We start from the raw sequence: 20,988 nt of genomic DNA on the forward strand, positions 1-20,988 counted from the left end.
GGAGAGTCTGAGATTTATTTGACAGTGATTTCACATTTCTTGTTTGTATGAAGGCTAAATACCAATAAAAGGTGAACATTTATTTATTTGCGCCATTTTTTTCCTAAAATATTATATCGTTTTATAGGAGTAGGTTTCATAGAGTTGGCAAATTAATTTTTGTAGGTACAGATATCTGTTGTAAAACAGATGTCTGTACATCTGTTGTTCTTGGCCATTTTTATGAGGCTTTTTTAATAGTGTTCATATCGATATCGGAATTATATCGTATCGACCAAAATTAAGAAATATATCGTGATATAAATTTTGGCCATATCGTCCAGCCCTAAGAGAAATGCAGCAAAACGGTGGTAATTCATACATACACACACAGTCTCTCTCTCTCTCTCTCTCTGTCTCTCTCTCTGTCTCTCTGTCTCTGTGTGTCGTAAATGAACAGTTGATGAATCACACTTTTCTGAGAATAGACTTGAAGTGGAGATAGCTAAACTGCAAGCTAACCGCTGCAAAATGTTACTGTTTTTGCTGTATTTTGAATCAAATAAATGCAGGCTTGGTGAGCAGAAGAGAATTCTTTAAAAACATTAAAAAATCTTACTGTTCAAAAACTTTTGACTGGTATGTTAGCTTACAGTTTGAAGTAAAAAAATATTAATATTAATAAGGAGAGTCTGAGATTTATTTGACAGTGATTTCACATTTCTTGTTTGTATGAAGGCTAAATACCAATAAAAGGTGAACATTTATTTATTTGCGCCATTTTTTTCCTAAAATATTATATCGTTTTATAGGAGTAGGTTTCATAGAGTTGGCAAATTAATTTTTGTAGGTACAGACATCTGTTTTACAACAGATGTCTGTACATCTGTTGTTCTTGGCCGTTTTTATGAGGCTTTTTTAATAGTGTTCATATCGATATCGGAATTATATCGTATCGACCGAAATTAAGAAATATATCGTGATATAAATTTTGGCCATATCGTCCAGCCCTAAGAGAAATGATGCTGGTTGCTGAGGAAATACAACAACTTTGTGCTGTGGATCGGCTTTCACCGTGGACGAAGCGGAGTCCAGCCCGGGGTCATCACATGTGGTTGCCGCAAGCCTCCTTCATCGAATCCGCCGGCCGCGCCGTTATCAAGCCTGCCGCCTCACTCTCTCTCTCTCTCTCTGTCTCTCTCTCTGTCTCTCTGTCTCTGTGTGTCGTAAATGAACAGTTGATGAATCACACTTTTCTGAGAATAGACGTGAAGTGGAGATAGCTAAACTGCAAGCTAACCGCTGTTTTCAGAAAGCAAACGCGTTCTGTGGTTTATCCACAGTGGAGAGAGAGAGCGCGTGCACATGGTTGCCAGGTTGACAAAGATAAGTAGCACATTTAGCAGATATTTCCGTATTGCGTAAGTGTAAAGCTCTGTTTTGGGGATTACGTCTCTTTATATCAGGCAACCCAGTTGTGTTCCTCTGCGGCCAGATTAAACCTTGTTGTAGCCTATATATGCTCTATTCATTCTTTTTTAGAAACCTTGCACTTTTCTACTCTATTTTAAACGTTGTAAAATTTGTAACAAATTAAGCGCGGTCCACTGCTGCACACGTGCCACAATATCGATACAGGGCCAGCTGTATCGATACTTGTATCGTCAAATCTCTGTGACGATACATCGTCGTATCGATATTTTGAACACAGCACTAATAATAATAATACATGTCACTATTCTAACTGTGAATGGTTCATCAGTGCACATTATTCCACAGGTTAGGCTAACCGAGACTCGTCACAGCACTTACATATTATTGCTCTTTTGTTGGTTTTGATTGCTTCTGTTAACCTCATTCTTAAGTCGCTTTGGATAAAGTGTCTGCTAAATGACAAAATGTAAAAAATCGTCAGAATGTTTCATCAAAATGTAATAACGTGATCTGCCACTGAAACAACATATATTTATTGATATAGCTGTTGAAGCATTATTTTATGCTACTTTTCTAGGTGATGCAGCCTCTCTGAAATCTTGCCAGTAGTTATAGTAATTGGATGCATGTTAATGTAATGAAGATAACAGCAGTAATTAAATGAATGAAAAATGTTTTTTAATCTTGCTGAATCTTGTTCGACTCAAATTTGGCACATTGCAGAAGTAAAATGAAATGCAAATGCCATTTAATTTAGACTTATGTTAAATAACAATGTTTGGAAAACATAGCAACATTTTGTGTCATGTTCAGTGAGTTCTTACCAGGCACTCATTACGGGTCTTTATTTGTCTGACTTCCTTTCACTAGATCACAGTGTGGAAAAGGTATAGTGATTTCAAAAAGCTTCATCAAAACCTTTGGCAGATACACAGAAACCTCTATGGGCAGTCAGAGCTCTTCCCTCCCTTCGCAAAAGCTAAAGTCTTTGGTAAGTGTGTGTGTGTGTGTAAGTGAGACCGAGTGTGCTTTTTTAAGTTGTGTATTTATTTACTTATTTAAGTAACATTCTGGGGTGCATTTCCCAAACCTATCGTTAGCTAACTATGGTCATTAGTTCCATTGAACTCTATTGGTAATGACGGAACTTGCGACCTTAGTTGCTTTTGGGAAACTGCAGTGAACTGAATATTGTTGTTGCATATTTTGCTCATTTAAATATCACCAAGGTAACATAGATAAGGTTTTCTCTGATATATCTGACATATAATATGTTTCTAAAAATTATTATTTATTTATTCAGTGAAATATTGCAGGTGTAAAATTACAATATCTGCTATGCCAAGATATTTCCACCATGGGAATTTTTAAATAAAAATAGGTAAATAAAAATGTAAAAGATTGAAATCAAAGAAATATCCTGAAAGGGTTGTTTGTTAAGATTGTTATTTCTGGCTTACCTTGTGCATTTGTGTTTGAAGGTCGTTTTGATGAGTCTGTGATTGAAAAGAGAAGGCAGTGCTCAGAGGATTTGTTGCAGTTCAGTGCTAATATTCCTGCTCTGTATGGCAGCCAGTACATGCAGGATTTCTTTAAGGTATGTATATGAACTGGGATGGCTATCAGAGCTGTCAGGTTGTTTTCAATGATATTTGCATTTATTCATCTATCAGTCAGTGATATGCATTTTAAATATGGGCCTTCCAATGAATTCCAATAAGAAACGTTGTTTTATAAGTAATGGGGCACCCTCTGTACATCACGCATTACATTTACATTTAGTCATTTGGTAGATGCTTTTATCCAAAGCGACTTACAAATGAGGACAATAGAAGCAGTCAAAACCAACAAAACAGCAATAATATGAAAGTGGTGTGACTAGTCTCATTTAGCCTAATGCAGTACAAGTTGCAAGGTTTTTTTTATAATAAATAAAAAAGTAGATAGAATAGAAAAAGAAAAGGGAACGCTAGTGTTACAGGGTGTTTAAAAAAATAAAATAAAAAAAAAACAGTCAAAAGAATAGAGAATGCTTGTGTTAGAAGCAGTGCTCTGAACCGGTTCAAGAAACAAAAACCGGAAACAAACAAAATTTTGACAGGAACAAAAACAAAATCAAATGTTATAGTTCCGAACCGAATCGAAAATTTTAAATGGCCATTAACCGGTTAATAATGTTATTTTATCGTTCCATTTAAAATTTGAAATTGGCTGTCAACCAATCAGGAATTCAGATATGCAAATGTGACGCTAACGCATCCAACGTGTGAAATGTCCACGCTCAGCTGTAAACTCATCATAGGTAAGTCGCAATGACAATACATTAGAGTTTATCCGAGGATAGTGTAAGATGGATTCAACAGATCACACGCACCTGCAGCACTTGTGAACGGAGAAAATAGAATAAAACTATAGGCTTACATAAAAAGGATTAGCCTATATTGGCCTACACGAAATGTATTTCACTTAAATCATTGACAGATTAACAAAACGAAAGAAAAAAAATGTGCTGAGTTTCGGTTTATTGTTGTGACGAGATCCAAAGTTCACGGAAAGGAAAACGAGATAGCAGAAAATAGTTTTCTTTATTTTGCAAAAGTTTACAGTTTTATTTATTTAGCAAATATTGACAGTTTTGAATGATGTTTTGCTTCTATCTTTATAACCAACCAGCGTTGGTATGACCATATCGCGCCGGCGCCTCACGGCACACAGACACAACATATTTTGCGACATTGCAGCCTGTTCATTATCAGAATAAAATACAGTTAAAGAAACATAAAAAGTTACACTGCTCCGTTGTAAAATCTGTTCCGTTCAGCGAGCACTGCATCACTGTGCTGATATAGCCAATGTGAAGGATGATGTCGATGCGAGTGAAATACAAAGCCTATTACATAATAAATAATATTTTAGCGTCCAGATTCGTCGCGAATATGGAAACATTTGGATTCGTACCATTCGAGGTAGAATCAGTTTCACCTTAAATTCATTTGTTTTTGGATTGACATTTTTATAGCCTTAACTTTAGAGGATTAGTTGTTGAGAGAAGGAAACTAATAACTGTGTTTATCATAGATAGCCTCTGTATAGGCTACGTGTATATATATATATATATGTATATGTGTGTGTGTCTATAATGTTTGTAAACATTAGCACATTATTTCTATATGTACACGCCCGCGGTACACTCCGGTTTAGAGGGACTACACAGCACGCGTTAAGAGCTGATCACAATAATTACATTTATTAAAAAGCTGAAATTTCAAGCTTTAAAATGATACCAATTTTGTGTTATTCCATTCAGTGGTTGCTTAGTAATTTGATTATGACATTTTTCGTGCGGGAGGTTTTAGACTCACACTTTGCTTGTGAACGTCAATAAATAATTTCTGATAACTTTTGGAAAACCATTCAACTATTTAAGGTTTTGCCACTGACTTTTACTGGGTGCTTAATTTATATGACAGTGGACTACTGTACTGACTTAAGTCATTAATTATATTATTAAAAATAAGGGCAGTCAATCAACGGAAGATTCTAATCGAATAAATTGCTTGATATGGATTTAGGGCTGCACGATTAATCGAAATTAAATCGCAAAAGGCGATAAATCGCGAATAAATACAGTTGTCATGCGTATCTTTCAGTGAAGCACGGTCCTGTGATCAGCAGTAAATCTCCATCCGAAGGCCAGAGGGCGCTCTTGCACTGAAACTCCAAATACGCCCCGCAGAAGAATGAATAAACAGAAGATTTAACTGCTTTCATTAATTCAACGTGACACATACACACACGACTGCGACAATATATGGTTTATCTGAGTTCGTCGTCTTATAATTTTTATTAATAATAATTTTTTAATAATTTTTATTATAATAAAGTAAAGCAATGCTAATCGACATAGTATTCTAAGCAGTGATAAAGGCTATGAAATATGTTGCGTGCCTTATTCTGTGTAAAAAGCCACATCATCTCACAGAAGGATTTATTTCAAACACTCGACTGACGTTATGAAGTGACTTTGGAGTAAAAACATGTTATTAAATGTGGTATTTTCACATGCTTTCAGATGAAGCAGAATTTACTTCACAGAGCCGTAGTTCACTGACATGCTACGCAAACAGCTGTCACGATCGCAGAACTATTTCTTAGATTTCATAACCGCGTGATTAAATCGTCTGCGATTATGAATGTGATTTTGCGTAGCTTGTCAGTGAACTATGGCTCTGTGTAGTAAATGCTGCTCCATCTGAAAGCATGTGCTGGAGATTTATTACTAATCACAGAACCAGCTTTACTGACAAGATACGCATGACAATCATAATCGTGCAGCCCTATATGCAGTGTAAACATGCTAAAGAGGAAATGATGAGAGGACTGACGGGCTGAAAGAGAGTTTGAACGAGAGCTGCAGTTTGCAGCTTTTCACTTAAAAGTATTATTTTGCAATTTTACGTCAGTTGTGTCTTTACATTACTCTGACGAAGCTTCAAGTGATTGAGGTAAATATAAGAGGACTGTGAGTGATACACTGCTGCCAGTTGGTGGAGCTGTGACTTTGACTAACAATAGCCACATCTGTGCGATCAGCCCACTTCACCTAACATATGGCTCAAGTTAAATCTAAATCATTCACTGCGTGTGGAAGATATGAGACACTTCCTGTCTCTGCCGTTTTTGCTGACTAGGGGTGTCCACTAGCACATAATGAGCAGAGCGGGTGATTTCAGTTTTCAGTGGAACTGATAACAGGAAGTGCTGAGGGCAGTCGAGCATCCAAAAGTTGAGAAACAGGGTCTAGTGAGGTCTAATGCTGTCTAATGAGGGTATTTGTTAGTCTAGCAACAACCAAGCAACGGCCTGGCAACCAGGCAGAACACCCTAGCAATTAACAACTATAATTAATGTTTGTTTTATTAGACATTTTCTCATTTCCATTTGTATTTATTAAAAAACGTATTCTAAAATGTTGCGAAAATATGGTATAAAGAATACCAGTAGATTTGTCCAAACTTTAACTGGTAGTGTATTTTTTTTTTCCAGGAAGACCCACAGACAGAATAAACAGTTTCCTTTCATGAATTTCTTGTTTATCACTTCCTCCCCATGTCACAGGAATTAAACATGGTAACCTTGTGTGTGTGTGTGTGTGTGTGTTTTAGGGTGGTGAGGTGCAAGACAGCTCTGAGCTCATCGGCCCAGCCGAGCCCTTCTCTGATTTCTTAGCTGACAGCCTCTTAGATAGCAGCTCTGAAGGTAAGTTCATCCGTAAAATGTCAAACTCGCTTTAAATTAAAGAATGTAAAAAATGTCCCACATCCAATATAGTTAATTTTTGTATTCCCAAAAATACTTTTTAAAGGGGTCATATGATGGTGCTAAAAATAACATTTTGGTGTAATGAAATGTTCATGCGGTTTAAGGTTAAAAAAACACATTATTTTCCACATACTGTACATTATTGTTTCTCCTCTATGCCCCGCCTTTCTGAAACGCGTCAATTTTTACAAAGCTCATCGGTCTGAAAAGCGAGGTGAGCTCTGATTGGCCAGCTATCCAGTGCATTGTGATTGGCCGAATACCTCGAGCGTGTGATGGAAATGTTACGCCCCTCATCATACAGGGATGCCCTGTCCGGCCGGAGCGACGAGACAACTATAAAACCCATTATAAACAAGGCATTTGTTTCTTCCAGTGGGGACATAATTACTGATTATAATGACTTATACTGTGTTTTTACGCGTTGCATCGCGCAGCGTAAACATAAAACCATGTCTGCATTTGTAATCGGAGAAATGACAAACTACGTGGCCTAGAGTGAGCGGAAGACGGAGGCCTAGAGTGACCGGCGGACTAGAGTATGCGGAGGCCGGCTTGAGTGAGCAGAGGCGGATGGGCGGGCCTGAGAATGGGGTGGCTGGTGGATTTGACGAAGGAGCGTCCGGCGGGCTTGCGGCAACCACATGTGACGACCCCGGGCTGGACTCCGCTTCGTCCATCCGGCGATCGACAGCGCGAAGTTGATGTATTTCCTCAGCGACCAGCACGGATCAGCTCCAGGCATGACGAAGCGGATATCATCTTTTGGAAGGCCAAACAAAGTAGTTTCGCTTTCACAACGAAACACAGCGCCTTCACGACATGGCGTGCAACAAAACTACAGCGAGAATAAAAGTTACGCCTTCTTTCTTTGCGTGAACATTTGGGCGGTGTTATGCAAATCTTCCCACATAGTGAGGTAGATATGTGGGGGCGTGTTAGAACGAGCCGTTTTAGGTAGGTGTGGCTGACTCTTAACTTTTATAAAGAATATCTCTTTGGATTTGAGACTTTAGTCTTTGCAACTTTACAGATCTTCTTTATGCACCAAGACGCATCATATGACCCCTTTAAGAGTGTTCTTAAAACAAAACTTTAAAAATAATCTTCTTAGATTGTTTTAAGATTTTATATAAATTTATTGGGTTATTTCAAATTAATTATTGTAATTAAGCGTTATAACATTACAATATAGTACATGTTGCTGTCCTAGTGATTTTCATAATTTGACACACCAGTGAATAACATAAACAATGATCAGTCATGATTATGCAGGTTGCAACTTTTTGCTAATTTCAAAATTCAGTAATAACTCTACAAAAAGCAGTCAAGCTTATATTTAAACTATGCAAAATACATAGTGCATTAAACCACATGCGGACAAGTGCTGAACATTCGTCAATAGTATGCACGGTTTTATGATTATTACAGTAATCTGCAGGTAGTACAAAAAGCCAACCTTTTTGGAAAGGAAAGGTGTGCGTAGATTCATAGAAAAGAATGTATTTGAATTTTAAAGATGTGGTGCTTCTCATCCAGTGTTCAACCCTATTTCCACCCTACATTTTGTTTTGCCAGTGTTGGAGGCTCCTGGTTAGAGAACTACTAACTAAATAAAAAAAGAGGGGGGCAAGGACTGAGTTGAGTTTGTTGTGTGTGGCCATGTCCAGATCTAATATACTGATACAAATGCAGCTTGTTTACAGTTGGCAGACATAACAGACTGTTTATGAATTTGGTGTGTTTTTGAAATAACCTCATGTGTACTTGACAGCTGACGTGAAAGAGCTACTTTTCTTTCTTTTTTTTTTTTTTTTTTTGCTTTTTTTTTACTTTTGCTTTTTTTTTTTCCATGTCTGCTGTCTCAATATGTGAGGACATGAACTTCATTTCCAGAGCTGCTCTGAGAGTCACTTAACAAGCTTTTCACCATTTCATTTGAGAAATATTGATATTGTATGAATATTGTGATGATATTTATCTGTTTAGCTTATTTTAATATCTGCATATAAACTGTTTTCTGAGACGGTATGGAAGTCATGAGACAGCAAGATAATAATATCTGTCTCATGACTTCCATACCGTCTCAGAAAACTGTTTTAATTTTTTGATTGAATTGATATTTGAGTTTGATTGAATCTGATTTTGTATTTTTTCTATGTTGCCTTTCCGTAGCTCCTAAAGATATCAGCGTTGTGGATGATTTGATGATAGTGGCCAACCCATGTGAACATGAGCGTAAGTGAGCATTTCCAAAATGTGTGAATCTTGTCATGGTGCCAAAATTTCAGTACTAATACCAGTAACATTTTCATGGTTCTCTGTACCAGTTTCGTTACCACGGCAAAAACTGTTACAATTATTTAGCTATTTAACTATGTGAAAATAAAATACATTTATAAAATTGGTTAATTATTAATGCTAATAAAATAAAGTTAAAAAAAGCCTTAGTGTGTAGCCTATTAGTCTGCATTTTATACTGCACAGATTTTTCATTTACTTTTAATTTATTTTGATGTATTATTTTTGTGCCTGTTGCTATTGTTATCACTTTTAAGCCCACATTTAATTTGAGATTTTGTCAATCCCAAAACTTTTGCAGGTGTGCTTAAATAACAGTTAAAAATAACTGAAGCTTTCGAGAAGAAATTTGAAGTGCTTCTACTTTTGGATGGCAAATATTTTAGCTAAATGTTTTAGAATTATTGTGCTCACATTCTTTGGAGACTCTGAAAAATAATGGACACTGTGTGAGCCGCTGTGGTTTCAAATTCTGTTTTGAGTACTGAGATTGTTACCGAATTATCTAATTCCCTGACAATAACTAATGACAATAACTAATTCCCTGACTATTTTCAAGCGGCACCTGAAAATTCATCTCTTTCATCACCATTTGACTTCATCCTAAAAACAACCCTTTGCTTTCACTCTCCTTAATCTCGCCCTGTCTAGTTTGTACTAATCTGAGCAATGCCTGAAACTTTGAACTATGAGCACTTCCTTCATTTATTTGCCTCTTTATGATGAATCACTTGTTGTATTCCTCAATTGTAAGTTGCTTTGGATAAACGCATCTACAAAATGAATAAATGTAAATGTAACTTGGTCAACATCTTGGCATTGACATTGAAGATGATAAATTTCAAATAGATTTTTGTTATCTTAAATGGTTTCGCCATGGCGAGGCAATACATTTATGGGGAAAAAAGGGAAACAAGAAGTGCCTCGTATCTTCTCACTGCATTGAGTGATTTAGAGTAAACTTGAGGTCTTGAGGGTTTATCACATGGACATCACATGTCTTAGTGCTATCAACTGACATAGCACTGAGACATACAACAGGCTTTTAAATAGTCTCTTTATATTCAACAAAATCGCTTCAAACAGAGTAAGAATAATTTCAAGACATATAAAATTGCAAAGGGTTCTCAATATGTTAAATGGTACTGCGTCGTTCTTATAAAACCTTTTCTTAGTGTATTTTTGAGGCTCTTGGCATGCTTAAAATGTAATGAAATGCAGGGCACACATCAGAGTTGTAAGTCATTAGCCATAGACAAAAGCTAAAACATGGACATACTGTGTAGGTAGACTCTGTAGCGCCCCCTTTTGACTAAAATTGGGAGGGGGTCAGCTTTTTCCAACAGAATTTAACTCCAGCTAGTTTCAACACACTTGCCTGGAAGTTTTTAGTGATCCTGAAGACCTTAGCTGGTTCAGGCTGGAGCTAAACTCCGCTGGAATATGGCCCTACAGAGGCAGGATTGTCTTACAGTCCCCAGACTCGTATATATTGTTGTTGTAAAGCCATACAACTTTCAAAATTAGTCATTAGATCTGCCCAACAAGAAGTCAGCTATTTTGAATTCATGCTAGATTTGTGTCCTTAATGACAGGTGGCAGCAGTGACAGTGAGCTGAATTCTCTGGAGGTTGATGGCGACACTCTGGCTGCAGTGGATGATGGAATGGCATCAGGCAGCATCAGGCACACAGCAACACAAAGCAACTCGTCTCCGATCCAACAGCCAGTGACGTCCCCAAGCCGGCTGGGAGTAGAGTCCAGCCATAGCAGTGGGGCTTTGAGCTTCACCTCCAGCCTCAGGAACTACTCGGAGAAGGACTACCTGGAAGAGGCCAGTGAGCAGATCGCTCTAGCTGTCCAGAAAGAAGTGGAGCAGGACTTTGCAGTGGCGTTTTCCTACTACCGTAGAGGTGTAGATCTTCTGCTGCAGGGTGTACAAGGTATATAATTTAATGCATAACTCTGTATTTCAACTGTGTCCGCATGTGCTCTGTTTGGCTTATTCCAGGGTTTTAACAGAAAGTGGCATTATGTAATGTCATGTAAATGTGAATTTCATTTGAAGGATATACTTTGTCATTGAAGTCCTCTCTTCTGGGCTCTTAGTCTTATAAGCATGAATTGCGTTTTTAGAAGGTTAATCTTAGATTTAAAATACTTCTGAGAAAGCAATTCATGTTTCAGACAAAGTCATGCATGTTTCTCTTGACCACAATTAAGAGAAAACTGTTTAACACGCATATGTTTCTGCCAAAAATGTGACATACTGTGAGTACTAGTGGCAGAAATTTGCCAGTATACCCAGATACCCAGTAGGTCATAGTATTTTGTTTACAGCCAAAACTATCTGAATTTGAGCCCTGGAGGCTTTCTTAGTACAGTAAGCATGGACAGTATATACAGCTCCACAGTAACAACAGCTGAATAATAAACACCTACCCAGTCAATACTTGTACATGTACATGTTCGCGGGCTTCAGGCAGCTCAGAATCAGTTCTTTCTTTTGGGAGATCGTAGCTCATGCACTTTGATTTTTGAATATTTGTAGACCTTTTTACATTAAACAAACCGCTATATTACAGACAGACTACATGTATGAAAAAGCATAATAGGGGCACTTTAGCATGAGCTTAATTAGAGTTTGTAACTGTCTGCTATGGATAAATTGTAATTTTATGTTATTTTTGTTATATTATATACATAATACATCATTCTGGTTCATTCTCTCCAAATTTCAAACTTGTGAGGTTGCGCACATCCAAGTTTGAAAAGCGGTTTTAATACCAAGCAAATGAACCAAACTCAACTTTTGGAGTGGACCATTAAACAGACATGCAAGTTTATTGCAAGTGTATGTATTGCATATTTCAGGAGAGGTAAGTCCCAGCAGAAGGGAGGCTGTGAAGAGAAAGACAGCAGAATATCTGATGCGTGCCGAGCTCATTTCTGGACAGCTCAAAGACAGCATGGGTCAGAGCTCCACTCAAAGCAGGGTCAGTGTGTGTGATCTTTCACCTTCACAATGAAACATGAGGCCTCATTTACAAAATGCCAATTTTTACAGTTACTTTTAATTGATGATTAATTGACTTTTAAAGTGAGTGAACACATTTTATGAATGAGTGCACATTTTACGAATGAGGCTCTTAAACTTTTCCATTAGCCTATTGTTGTTTCATGTTGCCTGTACTATGTGTTGTTTACATGTTTTTTTTTCTTTTTTTGTGTTTGTCATTGCTGGGGTGTGACTTCAGGCATTGGGCTCGCAATGCTGTGGTGGCTTGTGGGCTGAGCAGACTCATTCTGATGAGCTGAAGCATTACAGAGTGCTGGGCATTATTGATAAGGTACAATATTATGTTTCAATATTAAAACTGCATTATGATCATTACTGCATTACAACACAACAAATTTTGAAAATTATTAAAGGAATAGTTCATTCAAATTAAAGCCAAGTCTTGATTTATTGCACAAGTTATTCCAAACCTGTATGCCTGTATGTTTTTATTTTTATTTTATTTATTTATTTTTGTATGGGAGGCAAAATAAATATATTGGACTAATATGAGTTAATGGTGACCAAACGATGTATGTCACATTTAGTAGGGTGAAGTTGAATCAGAAATAAACAAGCTTTAATACAATTACCTGGAGAGAGAGTTTATGTAAAACAACATTGAGAATGTGTGAGGAGGAAGATTGCTAGGTCTAGTGTGAGGAACTCTTGAGATGGGGAGTCAATGGGAAGAGAATAGTAGCAGATTCAGCTGATTTTTGTAAGCTAACAGAGACAGAATTAGTTCTATGAGAATCCTGTTCTTCCAATATGTATATGCAATACCAATGCGCACATATACAGTATATATATATATATTACATTTACATTTAGTCATTTAGCAGATGCTTTTATCCGAAGCGTCTTACAAATGAGGACAATGGAAGCAATCAAAATCAACAAAAGAGCAATGATATGCAAGTGCTATAATAAGTCTCAGTTAGCTTAACACAGTACACGTAGCAAGTTTTTTTTTTAAATCATATAATAAATAGAAAACAGATAGAATACAAAAGCTAGAGTTATTTTTTATTTTTTTAAGAAAACAAGCAGTAAATGAATAGAGTGCAAGTCTAAAAGGGACAAGGTTTTTTGTTTTTTTGAGTGCTAGAGTAAGAGGGTCAACTAAAGATAGAAGAGATGTGTTTTTAGCCGATTCTTGAAGATGGCTAAGGACTCAGCTGCTCGAATTGAGTTGGGCAGGTCATTCCACCAGGAGAGAACATTAAATTTAAAAGTCAGTGAAAGTGATTTTGTGCCTCTTTGGGATGGCACAATAAAGCATTTTATATATATATTTTATAAAGCAATTTTATGCGAGCAGCTATTGGTAGCCAGTGCAAATAGATAAACAGAGGTGGGACGTGCATTCTTTTTGGCTCATTAAAAATTTATCTTGCTTCCTTTCTGGATTAATTGTAAAGGTTTGATAGAACTGGCTGGAAGACCTGCCAAGAGAGCATTGCAATAGTCCAGCCTGGACAGAACAAGAGCTTGAACAAGGAGTTGTGAAGCATGTTCCGAAAGAAAGGGCCTGATCTTCTTGATGTTGAATAAAGCAAATCTGCAGGACCAGGCAGTTTTAGCAATGTGGTCTGAGAAAGTCAGCTGATCATCAATCATAACTCCAAGGTTTCTGGCTGTTTTTGAAGGAGTTATGGTTGATGTGCCTAACTGGATGGTGAAATTGTGATGAAACAATGGGTTTTGTTGGAACCAAAAACAGTTCTGTCTTGGCAAGGTTAAGTTGAAGGTGATGGTCCTTCATCCAGCAAGAAATGTCTGTTAGACGAGCTGAGATGCGAGCAGCTATCGCCGGATCATCAGGATGGAATGAGAGGTAGAGTTGAGTGTCATCAGCATAGCAGTGATATGAAAAGCCATGTTTCTGAATGACAGAACCTAGTGATGCCATGTAGACAGAGAAGAGAAGTGGTCCAAGAACTGAGCCCTGAGGCACCCCAGTAGTTAGATGTTGCGACTTGGACACCTCACATCTCCAAGATACCTTGAAGGACCTATCTGAGAGGTAAGACTCAAACCACTGGAGTGCGGTTCCTGAGATGCCCTTTGCCAATAGGGTTGACAGGAGGATCTGGTGGTTAACTGTGTCAAAAGCAGCGGACAGATCCAGCAAAATAAGTATTGGAGATTCGGAATCCGCTCTTGCCTGTCTTGGGGCTTCAACAACTGAGAGCAAGGCAGTCTCGGTTGAATGTCCACTTCTGAAACCAGACTGGTTGCTGTCGAGGAGGTTGTTCTGTGTGAGAAAGGCTGAATGTGAAATGAGTGTATGTTTGCTGGTAAGATGTGCTTGACAGATTGTGGTAAAATTGTGCACTGATGGTTTTAATTTTACTAATGAAGAACATGGCTAATTCATCAGCTGTTAGAGTTGATGGAGGGGGAGGAGGAGGACAAAGGACCGAGGAAAATGTTTTAAAGAGCATTCAAGTGTTAGATGAATTGTTCATTTTGTTATGATAGTATGTCCTTTTAGCAGTGGAGACGTTAGCAGAGAAGGAAGAGAGGAGTGACTGATACACATTAAGGTCAGTAGGATTTTTGGATTTGAGCCACACACTTTCAGCAGCCCTGAGCTTAGAACAATGTTCGCGGAGAACATCAGACAGCCAAGGGGCAGAAGGGGTGGTACGGGCTGGCCTGGAAGACAAGGGGCAGACACTGTCTAAACAAGATGTAAGAGTGGAGCAGAAAGTATCAGTAGCACTGTTAACATCAAGAGATGAAAACTGTTTAGGGGGAGGAAACGAAGATAAAACCATGTTGAGGTTAAGAGTGAGGAGGAAGTGATCCGAGGTGTGCAGTGCAGTAACCAGTACATGATCAGTGGAGCAGTGTCGTGTGTGAATAAGGTCCAGTGGATTGCCTGATTTGTGAGTAGGCAACTTCTTTTGTCTCTTGAGATCAAAAGAGGCAAGCAGAGTGTGGAAGTCTGCAGCCTGAGGTTTATCTAGGTGGATGTTGAAGTCTCCAAGCATAACTAGTGGAATACCATCCTCAGGAAAGTTTGAGAGCAGCACATTTAATTCTTCCACGAAGTTACCTAGTGGTCCTGGGGGGGGGTTGATAAACAACTATAAAATGGATTTTAAGAGGGTGGGTAATAGTGGCTGAATGTGATTCAAAGGAGCTGTTGATACTCAGAGATGGTAAAGGATTACATTTCCAATCATTAGAGATAAGCAGACCAGTACCTCCACCTCTTCTGGGGGGAGTGGGGAAAAAGAGAAATTATTGGAGAGTGCTGCAGGAGTAGCATTGTCCTCTGGTTTGATCCACGTCTCTCAACCTACAGCCAATGAGAGAGCAAGACACGGGGCTAGGGAAATTCAGAGGGAAGACCTGTAGGCTTACGTCATTCCCTGCATCACTTCTTCCGTATGTGTATTGTACACGAGAGTTCGGGGATTCTCCCCAGTTAAATATTGTGTAATCCTGTAATGTGCAAACCACAGCAACTTCATGATACCTGAAACAGTTGTGTAGAGTGAAAGGAACAGCAAGCCGACGACATTGAATAATGTGTATTGTATACTGGCATTGGAGAGACATGCAAAATGTGCAGAGGAGTGGGTCCCCAGGACCAGGATTGAAAACCTCTACATACTGTTTACCTAATTTTGTGAGAATTGTTCACAAGGTGGCACTATATTGATAGTCTACATTATTGTTGATTAACAAATCCCATTGGAAGCAGCAGTCCCATAAAGGCCCTGTTCAGACTGCCATCAAAAATCTGAGTTATGTTTTTTTTTTTTTATGTTATCCAGATGTGTTTTTGAAAGTCTGGACAGCAAAAAAATACATAAAATAAAAAAAAGTATGAAATCAGATTTCAGATTTTCAAATCTGACTCAAACCACATATGTGACCCTGGACCACAAAACCAGTCATAAGGGTAACTTTTCCGAAACTTGAGATTTACAGTATTGATAGAAGAACACAGGAAACATTTATTTTGAAAGTAAGTGGTCTATTTACAGTTAATAACACCTAATAATTTAACAGGAATGGCTCACAGATATGCTGTACTTCTGTTTAAATTGACTGTTTATTTACTATTTACAAGTAATAGGTGTAAAATCCCCTGCATTATATTCTTTACCAAACTGTCATAAAAGTTTTGTTGCCCTTAAAATTACAATTTCTAATTACAATAAAATTTTCTTTGTGTTTGGGATTTTGTATTTAATGTGGGGGGGGAGACAACATTAGAAGAGATTTAACATTACAGTAAAGTGCAGGCATAAACTGCAAATTATTATTTTGCTACTTAAGACTGGTTTTGTGCTCCAGGGTCACATATGGAAGTGGTTTGAATTGCAATTCCAATAGGATTTTTACAGATGCTTCTCAGTGTGGGCGCTCTGGCTGCTCAATTCAGACTTCAATTTTTAGTTTGCATCACTCTTAATGCGACACGCAACGAAAACGTCAAAACCGGTCATGGAAATGGCAGAAGTATTCATACAGTAAAATGTAATTTTACAAATGTGAAAACTTGACATACACAGCAATCAGATTACACATATGATATTTGTAGTATAGACAGCTCTGTTCATTATAACAGGAGCAGACTGAAAGATAAACAATTTAATACCACTTCAAGGTTTGTATGAATATTTTTGGACTGTAGGCCCCTGATTTTATACTGATATGGCTTCTGTGTGTGTGCAGGGTTTAAGGAAAAGCAGTGCGTGTGGACGTGTTAAAAAGACTATTGTGCCTTGTTCCGTGCCAAACATGGTACAACTGGAGAAATGCATCATCTCAGAGGACTCCATCTTTCTTTTACTGCACTATGCAGAGGGTGAGTTGTTTTCATTGTTTTTGCTTTTTGCCTAACTGCGTAAACAAGATGTTGAGTAGTACTTCCTCTTTGTCTCCTCAGGTGGTAAATTGTGGTCTCATATCTGCAAGTATCTGCGTGAGAACAGTCCAGAAGAAAGCTTCAACATACCTTTCATCCAGAAAGTTCACTCTACAGCGGTCCATTCAACCCTGAACCCTGTGCACACCGGTTCCAGCAGTGTGGATTCTCGGGGCCTAAGCCTCGGGGAGGATCTCTCAACAGCCCAACTGCCAGACTCTGGTGCCACCTCTGAAGAGGAGTGCACCAACAGCTACTTGACGCTGTGCACGGAGTATGAGCAGGAGAAGCTGGAGCCAGACGAGGACCGCTGCTCACTTGTTCCTGTGTTAACACAGAAACATACATGCTCAGTGTTGAACACTGATAGTCTGTGCTCTCCAATATCGATGCAGGAGCTGTGCTTCTTCACTGAGGAAGAGCAACTAGCCGGCTTTGTGGACCAATGCACACATTCACCTGACCATCCGGACCAATCATCGCCAACGGAGCTCTTCCAGAGTGACAGGCAAGAAGCCTGCAAGCCATCGTTTGCACCCTCAGATGATGGTTCAGAGCTCACAGAGGAGCCAGTGGAGATGATACAGGAAGTGTCGGATCTCTGGAGGTCCGACAGTGATCAATCCTCGAACGATCTGGTGCCGGTGATTTCCTTTAAAGAGGCTGTACTGGAGGATGCCACTGTCAGCTGTGCTGTTGAGGGACAACCGCCTGATCTGTTGGTCAATCTGCCAGTGCTTGAAGATGGCACAGTGGACACGCAGGATGAAGAGCTTATTACTGGAGACATCGCTTTTGCTGCAGTGGCCAAAACCTCTCCTACATTTGGCAGGCCAGATGTTCTACAGAGAGGAGAGAAAGAGGAGTTGGACCAGTCCATTGATGTGGCCACTTTTACTCTTCTACACAGACCATCAAAAACACCTTTTAGAACAGACTCATTGACTCTGTCTTCCCCTGAGCTCTCTGGCACGCTGGACGCAGCTGTTCCCAGAGCTCAGATGGACTTTGTTGAACATGAAGAAGTGGGCTTGAGGTCCAAAGGCACTATAGAAGAACAGGAGGATGAGGAAGTGTCGAAGTTGTTTCAAGAGCTGGATAAGTTGGCCGCAGTTTCATTAGACACACGCATCCCAGAGGCTCTAGTGAGGAACTGGGCTGCTGACATGGTTATGGCTCTGGACGCTCTGCATCAGGAAGGCATTATATGCCGAGACCTGAACCCCAGCAACATACTGCTAAACCACGCAGGTGAATCAATCAATCTTACTTCATTACACTATTCAAGACCCCTGTTACTTCAAATTGGCTTATGTGTTAGAATACTAGTTGATATAAATTAAAACATTTACAGTCTAGTGCTAGTTAGGTGAGTAGCTAGTTGGGTTATTTGGCAAACCAGCCTGGTTAAATATTGGACAGAACACATGCTGGGTTATTTTGACCCAGCTGGTTGGGTTAAATGTTTGGCTCAACATGCTGTGTTGTTTTATTTAACTCAACTATTGTTTAGAAATGATTTTATTGCTGGTTTAAAATGGGTTGGAAATTCGAAATCTCACACAGAATTATTAGAGGTAACAATAATAATCAAAAGGTGAACATTTATTAATAAGCAAGAACATCCATGGACAAAAAATATAAAACAAATTGATTTTTTTTTTTTTTGGGAGGAATACAGCATATTTTACAATATTACATACATTTAAACTCATTTAACAAGCATTTTAGAAACGGGAAACATTTAAAAGCAACATTTTAATTCAAGTGGATTCAACTGTTCTCTGTTATCCGGTGAATCGCCGAAATCTGAGCCGGTGATGGGCTGCCACCTCGCATTTCATTCGCACCTCTCAGTTAATCAGACCATGTACGCAACAAATAATTATGCAAGTCACTAAACAATGATGATAGCTGTATAGCTGTGAAACTCTGGCATCATCATATCCAGTGACCTTCAGTAACTGAAGTCTGGACAAAAATATTTCAAACTTGGAAGGCTTTGGGTGTGTAATGTTGTTGTTTTCATGTTTATTAATGTTTGTTCATGTAATGTAGAGATTACCAAATATTGTTGTGTTTGCCAAACACCTTAAAATAAAATAGTTCAGTTAATATTTAACTAATTTAATGTTTACGGTTCTCCGATATTGGTTAAGGGTCACATTGACATGCAGGTAAACAAATAAAATATTTCTATTTTTAGTGTTCAAGGGATTAAATTATTTTTATTTTACATTTCAATTATTTAATTTACTTATTAGATTTTTTTTATTAACTCAGTCCCACTGCTGTTCTTGCATTAAGCTCAGTTTGGAAAACCCTGGTGTGATGTTTAATGCATTTTACGATGTTGATATAAAAACAAAATAGAATATACTGTATTTTCTTTCTCTTTGCTTTTTTATATCAATATGGTATGTTTAATGGTAAGTTTGTAACAAGTTAGATAAAAAAGTAATCTAAAGAGTAGTCAGAATATATTATCCAAAATGAGTAACCTAGATTACTTTACTAACAACCGCTTTCATGGTGTAATCTGTAATCATTAACAGACTACAACTTGTATGTAATCTACCTAGCACTGCCAATAAATACAGAAAACCAACCAATTCCATTGGGTTTATTGGGTGTGTATATATACTGTACATTATATATTATATTATATATAGTGTACAGTACTCCGCATAAATGAGTACACAGATGGCAAAATAAAGATGTAAAATAAGTAACTTACATGAGTAAATAACAAACATGAGGTATTCTAGTACTTAATATATCCTCCGTGACCAAGTATTCTTTTCTGACCCTTCTTGACATGGAGTGTACAAGTTCATGACACATTGTCACATCAGTCCTGTTTAACTTCTGGAAGATGACCTCCCCTGATCTTTAATGGAGATTGTTGCTCAACTTGTCTCTACCAAACAATCCACAGGTGTTCAAGTGTTTTAAGGATCTGTGAAATGAAAAAACAAATGCCCAAAAATGCATGGATTGAGCAGAGGCTAGCATCTTCTGTTTTAAGTTTTTGTGCTACATCACACATTAGTGTGTGACTTTATGACACCATTGATAAAGCACAACCCCCTCACACCTTCAGCACTCATACATTATATTATGATAATAACTATTATTTTAATATTACTTTATAATCTTTTTTTTTCTTAAATGTGTAAACATCATATATCATTCATGAAATCATTTTATGGGGTCTTGAATTAGAACTAAAAAGACTAGCACACACTACATAACTTTATTAATTTAATTAAAAAATGTGATCAGTTTTATTGACACCCTAACTCTCTCTCTCTCTCTCTCTCTCTCTCTCTCTCTCTCTCTCTCTCTCAGGCCGTGTGCAGCTCACCTATTTTTGTAGCTGGAGTGATGTAGAGGAGTCATGTGATCCTATCGCCATCTCTAAGATGTACTGTGCGCCAGGTCAGCTTGTCTTAATCCTATAGGCACAGTCTGTGCTGTATTTGTACTCTTTCATTAAATGCACTGTATTTTATTTATTTATTTTTTGTTTGAGCTCACTATCCACAGACTTAAACAGGGTGTCCGCGGGTCCTTAAAAAGTCTTAAAATGTCTTCAATAACGTTTTCCTAATATAAGGCCTTAAAATGTCTTAAATTCGGATTCGATGGGTCTTAAATATTTTTGGTCTTATTACTGCTAAAATATCTTCAGTCTGACGGAGCTAATGACTTACAATCATTAGACAGACTGAAGATTTTTTCTTCCCCGCGGTAAGTTACTGCGTCATCAGAGAGAATTGCAGTAAGTTAGCAGAATACAGAATACAAGGTCGCGCTGAGGCTCACTCTGTTTGTCTTGAGACTTCAGAACAAATGAGCGTGACAGCACACATAAACTCAGAAGAAACACACTGAGGTTAAAAATTCAAAATGTTTAGTTTATTCATAACATGATGGAGTTAAATAACACCATGACAAGTGAGCTATTTTGCTCAATATTCTCACGACGCAAAAAAAA

The 20,988-nt window shown here is 38.0% G+C and overlaps 1 protein-coding gene across 1 annotated transcript in view; it reads left to right on the forward strand.

Moving 5' to 3' along the window:
- The window catches only part of rps6kc1 (ribosomal protein S6 kinase polypeptide 1), a 29,762-nt gene that overhangs the window by 2,175 nt on the left and 6,599 nt on the right, over positions 1 to 20,988 (forward strand). The window contains exons 3-12 of the mRNA XM_016250686.1: positions 2,284 to 2,404; positions 2,895 to 3,010; positions 6,579 to 6,672; positions 8,911 to 8,973; positions 10,632 to 10,979; positions 11,911 to 12,032; positions 12,294 to 12,386; positions 16,796 to 16,928; positions 17,010 to 18,239; positions 20,340 to 20,429. Of these exons, the coding sequence (XP_016106172.1) occupies positions 2,284 to 2,404; positions 2,895 to 3,010; positions 6,579 to 6,672; positions 8,911 to 8,973; positions 10,632 to 10,979; positions 11,911 to 12,032; positions 12,294 to 12,386; positions 16,796 to 16,928; positions 17,010 to 18,239; positions 20,340 to 20,429 (2,410 nt within the window). The remainder of the gene's footprint in view (positions 1 to 2,283; positions 2,405 to 2,894; positions 3,011 to 6,578; positions 6,673 to 8,910; positions 8,974 to 10,631; positions 10,980 to 11,910; positions 12,033 to 12,293; positions 12,387 to 16,795; positions 16,929 to 17,009; positions 18,240 to 20,339; positions 20,430 to 20,988) is intronic.

The sequence above is a fragment of the Sinocyclocheilus grahami genome, unplaced genomic scaffold (assembly GCF_001515645.1).
Source record: "Sinocyclocheilus grahami isolate Dianchi unplaced genomic scaffold, SAMN03320097.WGS_v1.1 scaffold1002.1, whole genome shotgun sequence".
Taxonomy (NCBI): domain Eukaryota; kingdom Metazoa; phylum Chordata; class Actinopteri; order Cypriniformes; family Cyprinidae; genus Sinocyclocheilus; species Sinocyclocheilus grahami.